This window comes from Silene latifolia, chromosome 9 (genome assembly GCF_048544455.1).
Source record: "Silene latifolia isolate original U9 population chromosome 9, ASM4854445v1, whole genome shotgun sequence".
Classification (NCBI taxonomy): Eukaryota; Viridiplantae; Streptophyta; class Magnoliopsida; order Caryophyllales; family Caryophyllaceae; genus Silene; species Silene latifolia.
Window position 1 is genome coordinate 18,076,009 of NC_133534.1, and position 10,136 is coordinate 18,086,144.

Sequence of the window (10,136 nt, forward strand, 5' to 3'; positions counted from 1 at the left end):
TAATCAAAATTGGGGCGTCGTGCCAGTCTGGACGCGGTGCCACAACTAGTATATAAAATTACGAGAAAGACGTGTATCAAAATAAAGGAAGGGGGCTATATTATTACACCATATAATCGAAATCAAAAGTATCAAATCAGCCTCCCAACATTAAAAAGATAGCAATGTGCAAAATCAAATAATATACTAGAAGCTAGACATTTAAGTCGGGGACCTGGTCGATGGGGGTGCCAGCGTCTGGAGCGGATTGTTGTCGTGCTTGAGCGGCAGTGTCTGGAGCGGATTGTTGTCGTGCTTTGGCGGCAGCCTTCTTGCCATCTTGGTGATAACAATACCATAAAATTCCTCCCATGATTGTAATATAGAGAACTATAAATAAAACAACCTTCCAAAAAGTATTTAATGAATTCATATTGAATAATGAAGGATGCAAAGTAGAATAATTGGGACATTACGTTACTTGATTATATATATGCTGCTACTAGATTTTATTTACCATAACTAAACTCGTGTTTTTCCAATTTGTGGCTGTATAATATAAAAATACAAAAACTTTGGAAAGACAGTATTTTATTAAATTATAAATATTTTCTCGAAATTTATACTCCCTCGAATTTCCTTTCCTAATATCTTCCCCTTCCTTTTGGGCACAAAAAATAAGAAAGGTGAAGAAAAAGAAATAAAGTATTGGTAAATATTATAAATTGTAAAGATTATAGGAAAGAGAATAATAAAATAATGAATGAAACTTATCAAAAAAGAAAAGCAGGACTCCTCAAAAAAAAAAGAAAAAAGGGAAGATAATTAAATTTGTGTGAAAAAGATGGAAGATAATAGAAAATTAGAGGGAAACAAGTTAAACCTATCTATTTTATTCTATACATAATTACAGTATAAAATAAAAATCATCTTACATCATCATTAATTGTGTATGAAAGATAACTTTAAATGACTCACGAAGTCACGTAAATAATTTTTTTATAAGACAAATCTTACGGTAAGAAAATACAAAGCGTCTTCACAAGCTTGTGACCTCTCACAAAAAGGGAGAGGGGACAAGGTGGGGCACCTCCCATGTGCTTCCCCACTCACCTTTCATGGGTATTTTGTGAGAGGAGATGACATCCGTCACAAGCTTGTGACGGATATCGCCGTCACAAATGAGATTTTGTGAAGAAAATATGCCTTACTCAAGTTTACAGTTGGCTTCGTTCTAAATTCATGTACCACACATCACGACCCCTTAACTTAACACAAACGGTATCTCACAAGACCTAAATACAAAAATTTAGACCTACTGCTATCTATTATCCACCACAAAAATATTCCTGTGCATGGTTTCTAAATTGGTAATCAAAATAAATTGTGTTTTAGGACATGTAACTACTTTGCAAATAATTTGGCGCAATAATAGATGATAAAAAAAGACAAATTAAATACAAACTCACTAGACTTGCCCAATTTAGAATTTTTTTAGAATAGTCAAATACAAAACAAGGTTTAATATTAAGAATTTGAACCCATTTAATTTTTTTTAATTTTTTTTCAGATTCTTCATTTTTTTTGTACACACTTGCTGATCAAGCTGGAATAGGGTAATATATATTTTGATTACACAATTCACTGGGACAAAGGGAGTAGTATGTTTAAAGACGAATAAAAAATGGAAAAAAAGAGGGAAGAAAGAACAAGGGCAGTATTGGTAATAATGATTATAAGTATGATTATGTTAAATGTTGAGGCATTTGATACAAATCCAGTGCATGATCCATGCTCTGATACAAAGGTGCAAAAATGGGATGGTTTCACATTTGGGCTTGCCTTCTCATCTAAAGAATCTTTCTATACCCCTGATCAGATTCAGCTTTCGCCATGCGACACACGTCTCCAGCTCGCGAATAAAGCACAGCTTGCCATGTTTAGGCCTAATGTCGATGAGATCTCCGTTCTCACTATCAATCCTACATTCAAGCCTGTATGTTACAGGCCCTGGTAACAATGTAGGTATGATCAGGAGTTCATTACTGACATATCGCCTTTTCGCTGTTTTTTTTTTGTAGGAAATGTCAGGTGGATATATGGTAGCCTTTGCTGGACGGAAATATGCTGCAAGATCATTACCCATTTTCGTTGCAGATCAAACTCACACCGTCACAGCTTTTACTCTTGTAACCATCCTTCCATCTCAATACCGATCTCTTTCAATTTATGATTTCCGAATGCTATAATCTCTCTTATTCTGATTTGAATGCAGGTGCTTGAATTCCAAAAGGGTACTCTGCAGAATCTGTACTGGAAAAAGTTCGGGTGTGATTCATGCAACAAAGAAACTCATGTATGCACTGATAAACAAGAGTGTGCAGTACCGACCTCTAAGTGCAAAAGCAATGGTGGCGCTGTTGACTGTACCATTAGCCTTCAGCTAACCTTCTCCGGCACAGATAGGAATGAGGACGTTCTGAACTCGTGGTACGAGGTGAAAAATATGAGGCACTTCTCCTTGTACAGTCTGTTTGCTCGCCTTCAGGATTCGCTTATCACTAGTCTCTTATAAGGCTGGTATATCATTATGAGCCAGTTATTTGTTTATATTACAATAATGCTTAGACGACAATTGGATAACCAGTCGTTGAATACATGTAAAGTTGTGAATGCGGCGTTCAGGAGCAGAGGGTTAACCCAAATTCAACTGCATTTTGATAAAAAACAGAGATCCATAGTTTTAAACGCATTAACACCGATATATATACAACTACAAAAGGGCTTGAATGTACTACTGGTTACTAACGTAACCTAACCTAACCTAGATTTTCAGACGACATAATATCTTCCTAGCAAAATTACCGTAAGAGAAACAGTGAGAAAACATCGTCACTGCAAATCAAAATCCTACGTTGTCAACCTAAATACAAAATGAAATACTGCTCGATTTTTTTCCCCATTCTGAATCTCAGGTTGAAGCCTTAATTAGTTTCAGCAGTGACTACAGCTTCAGCAGATGGGTCAGTGCCATCATCGTGTTCGTCAATAGATTGAGCCATCTTTTGCTTCTGAGTTTTAGAATCATCATCATCATCGTCATCATCATCATCGTCATCCTCTTCATCAGACTTTGACCATTCAGCGTCTGAGCCTTCATGTACAGGTGCTTGAGCATCCCCACTAGTTAAATCAACCACATCAGCTCCCTCCTCAGACTTTTTTGTCAATGCTCCAGCACCTCGGTTTAGAATGAGAAAGTGTGCCACTGACTTGTAGCCTGCTTCAGAGACCTACAATACAATGTCAAACAGGCCTCAATACAGATTCACACCTCAACAAAACTGCATAAGAGTTCTCAAAGTACTCCCTCCACCCCAAAGTTACCGTCTGCTCCTGACTTTGATTGTCAACTTTCGCAATATATCTCTCCAGAGGGAAATTCATTGCCAAATTGTCAAATTTGATTTATCAAACCAACTATTTTCGCATTATCTTTTCAAAAGAAGTTGTACTATTGCAGTATATTTTGAGATAATAACGGTCAAAGTTGACTACCCAAAATTAAAGAGAACAACAAAGCCATGGCCCAACCTTTTCATAAAGTATGTTAAGTGGTGGCCATCCCTTGGCCCGGCGGCATCTGCTGCAGTTACATATCCCTCGACAAGCCGGGCACATCCAAGCAGGATTTTCAGAGGCTTCAAGCACATTCTCTCCATACCTATAGATAGGCAAAAAGCATAATTCAAGAGATAATCACAGCAGGAAACGAGCAGTATGAAACTAGGAAGATTGGATAATTCAGGAACCAAACAAGCATTCACAAGCCTGATGAACACCACAAGACAGCAAATCCATTGTACACACACGACACGAGACATGATGCAAAGGACAGTCAAGACATAATGATAATAGAAATCAAGGTTTCAGGTATGGTATGATCAGCGGAATATAATCATTAATCACCTCGTGTATAAGCAGTCTCCACAAAGTTGGCCCTGTGGTGATCTACACTTGCCACAGTAGGTGTGCTTCCTGATTGTTTTCTGCCTGCAAAACCGAAACAATCATTAATATCAACCAACAAAATGATGCTCAACATCAGTAAGCATTAAATTCTACTGTATGATCTTCAGAAGATGTTCCGAGAAGAAATACCTGCATTGGTGACAAGACGTTCCATTAACAGGGTCATACAAGCGCTCACCATCCTCGCCAAACCCATCAACATTCAGTTTCCATTCAGTCTCGCAATTCCCCAACAGCTTCTCATCTTCTTCGGTATAAACCTCGGATTTCCATCCATCAGGAATGCTAATTCCCATTTCTCTCAGTACTCTCTCATTCTCCAAATACTTTCTTCCTCCCACATCCTTGATCCTGCACAATATCCCATCAAAAACAAACATTACAAACCCATTTTAACAAGTTTCGACACTCCTTCAGTCCTTCATCCCTAATTTACGAGAAAAAGGATTGTACATTGGATGTACTACATCACACTTAATGAATTTTTGAGTTTTTGTGTATTTTTTTTTTAGTTCTAGAGTTTATAAATTACATTTTAGTTTTATGACTTCAAAAATCAAAATTTTATGAGCTTATATGTTATTCTTTTGAGTTATAATGTAACTTTTTGAAATTAATGTTTAAGTAAATGAACTCAAAAACTTTATGATAAAACTCAAAATCTTAAAATTAAAACTCAATAAAATTATGTTAATGCTCAAAAACTATACCATCTGACACTTACTGCAAATTTACCGTTCCCATTTGACTTCAACCGTTAAATTCACTGTCGGAACTAGAGGGCTAGCAGGGACGTTAACCCTAACCAAACAATGAAAATTTTGAAACTTTTAGTAAAAAAATTCCATTTTTAAACTAGTTCGCCCCCCTGAAAATTTTCACCACTAACTACAAATCCTAGTTCCGCCACTAATTATAATACGTCAATAGTCTATATCAATCATGTGTAACAAAAATACCCAAAACACAAATTCTTGGGTAACACCGTATTAAGTTAAAACAGCATTCCCAACCGATTTCAATAAAGCAAAAATAAAAGGAGGGTTATGACTTAAAAGACGGTCTTAAACAAAACCTAGGGTTAACCAAAAGAACATTTTTTAAACAGACATAGTTCCACCACTGATTATAACAAGTCAATTCCAATCACTGTGTAGAACATTTTAAGCAAACAAAAATACCCAAATCACAAAATATTGGTTAACACGGTATAAGTTAAGACAACACTCACAACCGATTTAAATAAAGCAAAAATAAAAGGAGGGCTATAACTTAAAAAAGACGGTCTTAAGCAAACCCTACTATAACTCGAAAGAATAACATAATTACCGATCAGAACGGCGAGAATCATAATCGCGATTGCGACGACGAGGAAATAAAGGAGTATAAGCCTTCTTTTTCACCGGAACATTCTTAACGTTCTTCTTAGCAACATTAAACTGCGAACAAAGCGAAAAAATCCCCAATTTCTCCATCCGTTCTTTATTCTCTCTAATCCGCTGTTCCCTAAACTTCTCATACCCATTTTCATCATCAGAACCCGAACCCGAACCCGAATCAGCCTCGGAATCCGAATCATCAGAGCTGATATACTGAGGTGCATTCCGTCTAGACTTGGGTTTGGGTTTGGGTTTTTGTTTCTTGGACCGGGTTTCGGTATCGGAAGACGACGACGAAGACGGTGACGGACTTCGCTGAGGTGGGGCCGGAGCCGATCTTTTTCTGAGGGTCATAACCATTTTTGCAGAAATGGTGATTTGGAATAATTGTTTTGGTGTTTTTGTAGTTTGGAATTGTTAAGGGTCACGCTTTATATGTGACTAGATATCGCACTTGTTTTTGGCGCCATTATTTTTAGTTTTCCCTCCTGAAAAGTGAATTTTTTATTTTTTTGGGGGAATTCTGGAGGGACATTAATTTTTCATGCTTCAAAGTTGAATTGCCTTTTTGGATTCTTTTGGGGGTTTACAAAAGTATGGGTTAGTCGATTTTTTATTTATTTATTTTAAATAAGGTGCGAGGTCAGACAGTCAGTGTAGTATGAACAGTTAATAGATTAGATTTTACAACCAGTTGTATCCAGTTGTATACTCTAGAACCCGAGCTATATAATAAAGTTTTCGAGTTTTGTTTTAAAAAAGTCGAGTTATACCATAAAATTTCTGAACTTACTGACTTAAACATAAAAAAAATCTATATAACATTATTAAAAGGCTAGCCTAAAAAAGCCACGTAGACAATACCACATGGGATGAAAAAAAGCCACGTATGCAATAACAATGTGACTTGGCAAACTAATAAGACATGAATTATCAATTTATTATTATATTGCATTAATTTAATTCATTTATTTTCTTTACAAATCCATCCATATTCCATTAGCTTTAAACTTCATTAACTAAAAAAAAAACTACAATAAAAAAATACGCATTAATTATAAGTTAATAATTTCAAGATATTTCATATAGAGTAGTATTATATGTATTTGAAATAAAAAAACCGAATACATGAAATTAAGAGCGAAGAAGAGTAAATGAAGTTGAAAAAAAAAAAAATGTACCTATACAATATAGTTAAAAGGCTACTTAAAACATTTAATTTTAATCCACATGTCGATTTTTTATTGGTAAATACTAATTCATCTATATTGATTACTTGATTATTTATTTATATAATATTATAAAAGTCTGGAATTATGTATTAAAAAGTTATCTTTAAAACTGTCACATGCTTATAAGTAAAAAAAAAATTAAAAAAATATTAATTGTAAACACAAAAAATAAATTAATACAAACTCTTTATTTTTCTCTCATAAATTTGGTTATTAATCTACTTATTTATTTAACCTTAATTTCTTTTATTTAATAGGATGGTTTTTTGGTTTTCTCTCACCATCATTATAATTTGTAGTTATCATAATTTTTTTTATCTCCCTTTTAATTCACAAAATCGTTCCTCTTCCCTCGAATAAATTGTTGAATTTAATCAATAATTAATAACAAAAAGTTTCCTATATAACTATTATAACAATCCTAATTTTCATTTTTATTCAAAAAGTTGGTAGGTAAAGTATACATACATAGATAGTTAAATGAATTCTTTCGCTTTTTATCCTTATTATGTTTTAAATTTATTAATAGTAAGAATGTTATTTAGTTATTGTTTTTGTGTTTGTATTGAAATTTCAGGAAAATGACATACTCAATTATCAATAACATTGCATGAAATCTAACTATCTAATTAAAAGGATAGCTTAGAACATTCAATTTTATTTCACATGACATTTTCACACCCCATTAATTCTTATTTATTTTTATTGATTATTTAATTATATTGACAATATGACATGCATGGAATAATAATTGAATTTATAAAACTATAATCTATAATTAAAAAGTAAGCCAAACTATTTACCATCATCTGAATGTCATATTTTAAATTTCATAAGATAATTTCTAAACCACTCTTATGCAAAGTGGATTTTGTAAAAAAAAAAAAATATGAATATGAATAAAGCAAATCTTTTACATTCCATTTCTCCTTTCCTCCATACTTATGTCTATATTAAATTTCATAATAATGAGAAAAATCTATAACTCAATAATCTAAATATAAAATATATAAATCTAATTAAAAGGCAAGGAAAACTAACTATCATCATTTACATGTCATATTTTAATTACATAATAAGACAACATCTTAAATAATTCTCCTGTAAAGTGGATCTTGTAAAAAAATAAATTATAACAATAATAATAACCAAGCAAAACTTATACATTCCATTTCTCTTTATTCCTTATTAATGTTTATATTAAATTTCATAATAATGAAAAATGATTCTCAAAAGTCGTAAACCTTGATTGATATTTATGCCTATATTAATTTTGATAATAATGAAAAAAGGATGCTCAAAAGTCATAAAACGCATCTTCAATTCTTTATATATTTTTGATGGAAGACAAAATTTATAAACCAAATTTTTTCTTATCTCTATCGTCAGTAGAACTAAATGTATCATTAAACTTTCCTATTATTCTATTAACATCAAGCCAAGTATATTAAGGTTTTAAAATTATTAACTAATTTATTTACTTTTTTATGTAAGTTCCATCGGGTTATGAAATGTTCATCACTGATGGGGCATATTCTGTGCCCGCTGACCAAGTCAACATATTGAACGAGGTCAAAGATATCCACAGCAAGCCAATGACTTAGACATCCCAGCCGATGCAGCCTTTCGGCTGCCCGGCCACTGGGCCTCGGATGGCAACCTACCGGTAAGGGGCACCTACCCGCGTACTCATATCCAAGAACCCTCGGCATGGAGTCAACCAGGCTCGCCGGCCTGCCATAGGTCCCTCGGCCGAGGGTAGATCGATCTTTTCACCGCTTTGTGCCACTTGGCCCACTTGGCCACTACGTGACAAAAGGTGAAAGTCTATAAATACTCCTCAATCCTCATTGAGGAAGGGATCCGGAATCTAACCTAAGAACCCCTTAAATTGGTATTATCTCTCTCATCTCTCTACAATACACGTCATCAAGCAACATACCACTTAATCACAATAAGTTCACTGACTTGAGCGTCGGAGTGAGTACGCTTGGCACAAAGCCAAGCCCTCAGTTTGCTCATTGTTGCAGGAGAGGCCGAGGAGAGCAGTCAAGGCTAGAAGAGGCATTATTCGACAAAGCTAGCGTGGTAAACAAACCTACTTCGGAATTCATACCCGGAACAATTGGCGCGTCGTGGGGAAAGATACTAGAAGCTAGTCATTCCCAAACAAAAAAAAAAAAAAAACCCACCCAACAAGCTAAGAGGATGTCAAAAGAACAAGATGTGTTCGAATCAAGAGCCCCTCCACCCGGAAGATACCGTCCACAAGTTCGGAGTTGTGCACCCCTCCACCAGCCGGATAATTCAACCGGAGTTCGGGATGCCAATAATGCAGATACGCCACGCCCGCCGACCAGGTCACCGTCATGGGGGCGTGTGGTTGATGCGATGCAAAGAAAGTCGGGCGACTCCTGGACCTAATTGTCGGCCGGCCGGCTCACACTCGTTGTCACACCGACAAGAGCGGCGGGACCCGTCCAGAAGCTAGGGCCCAAAAGGTGACTCGAGAAACCCGAACGAAGCACTAAGAGAGGCCGAGCCTACCAAGACGTCGGGGAGCCCAGAGTGTCAGTGGTAGAACTAAGCCCTTCCCGCACTCGCGGAAGGACGACGTCGCCGCGACGCCCACGAGGCATGCCCCAGACGAGCGAAAGGAGTCCGACTCACCAGAGTCGGAGAAGGAGTCCGACTCACCAGAGCCGGAGAAGAAGCCCTTCCCACCACGGGGAGAGGGACCGGACTAGGGATGCGAGGAGCCGATCGCCGCGTGTCATTAGACACGTGGTCAGACAGCCCCTCAGTGCCTACGTCCTAGAGACCAGTGCCGCCAAAGCTAAAGCTACCGTCTATATCATACAAAGGAGAGGGCGACCCAACCGATCATGCCGAGGCTTTCGAGTCTCACATGTCGGTGTGGGAGCAACCGACGAGGTCCAGTGCCGAATTTTCCCAACGACCTTGGTTGGAATGGCGCAAAGTCGGGTACAAGGGGTGCCCGATGGGTCGGTATACTCCTATTCCGACCTAAGAGACGCGTTTTTGGCCCAAGATACTCTACCAATAAAGGAGAGCCGTCGAGACATCGGATCTCCCGACCATCAGCAGGGAGGGAGGCGAGTCACTCCGAAGCTATGTGAAGAGGTTCGATGCCGTGGTTCAAGCAGATTAGGGAGCTGAACAACGAACTAGCGGCCTTCGCGCGATGAAAGGCCTCCCCGGAGGGGACTTGAAAAACGAGCTCATCAAGTGCGGTGGCCTCGAGCCCGGAGTCCGCCAGAAATTGGCCGACCTGGCCATTAAGGTCGAAGACTATCACAAAATATGGATAGGCCACGGCGAGGCCGGGCACTCAGAAAGAAAGAGCCACCGGGAGGACAAGCCGGACGAAGGGCGCCGTGACAATAATAGGTCACGAACCGACAGGCCCGCCAGGAGGCAGAATCCAGCGGACGCCGGGGAGTTCAGTCCGTACTACCATAAGAAGTACAAAGATCACACCCCCCGGGTCGTA

At 37.5% G+C, this 10,136-nt stretch overlaps 2 protein-coding genes across 2 annotated transcripts; one reads left to right on the top strand and one right to left on the bottom strand.

Moving 5' to 3' along the window:
* Nucleotides 1-1,464: 1,464 nt before the first annotated feature.
* Nucleotides 1,465-2,728, top strand: LOC141599289 (uncharacterized). The gene is made up of 3 exons (XM_074419269.1): nt 1,465-1,975; nt 2,061-2,168; nt 2,255-2,728. The coding sequence occupies exons 1-3, from the start codon at nt 1,664-1,666 to the stop codon at nt 2,552-2,554; spliced, it is 720 nt and encodes a 239-aa protein (XP_074275370.1). The 5' UTR covers nt 1,465-1,663; the 3' UTR covers nt 2,555-2,728.
* On the bottom strand, nt 2,675-5,995 carry LOC141599287 (uncharacterized). Its single transcript, XM_074419268.1, has 5 exons — nt 5,341-5,995; nt 4,141-4,362; nt 3,949-4,032; nt 3,574-3,703; nt 2,675-3,272 (listed from the first exon to the last, which is right to left on the bottom strand). Exons 1-5 carry the CDS (start codon nt 5,748-5,750, stop codon nt 2,964-2,966), a joined length of 1,155 nt encoding a protein of 384 aa, XP_074275369.1. The 5' UTR covers nt 5,751-5,995; the 3' UTR covers nt 2,675-2,963.
* Nucleotides 5,996-10,136: the final 4,141 nt, after the last annotated feature.

What these genes read in the sequence shown, in the direction of transcription:
- LOC141599289 (XM_074419269.1), top strand. Translation starts at nt 1,664, where the DNA reads ATGGAAAAAAAGAGGGAAGAAAGAACAAGGGCAGTATTGGTAATAATG. An exon ending in TCAATCCTACATTCAAGCCT is followed by an intron (nt 1,976 to 2,060) that starts GTATGTTACAGG and finishes TTTTTTTTGTAG; the next exon opens with GAAATGTCAGGTGGATATAT. An exon ending in CCGTCACAGCTTTTACTCTT is followed by an intron (nt 2,169 to 2,254) that starts GTAACCATCCTT and finishes ATTTGAATGCAG; the next exon opens with GTGCTTGAATTCCAAAAGGG.
- LOC141599287 (XM_074419268.1), bottom strand. Translation starts at nt 5,750, where the DNA reads ATGGTTATGACCCTCAGAAAAAGATCGGCTCCGGCCCCACCTCAGCGA. An exon ending in GGAGACTGCTTATACACGAG is followed by an intron (nt 3,704 to 3,948) that starts GTGATTAATGAT and finishes GCCTATCTATAG; the next exon opens with GTATGGAGAGAATGTGCTTG. An exon ending in TTAACATACTTTATGAAAAG is followed by an intron (nt 3,273 to 3,573) that starts GTTGGGCCATGG and finishes ATTGTATTGTAG; the next exon opens with GTCTCTGAAGCAGGCTACAA.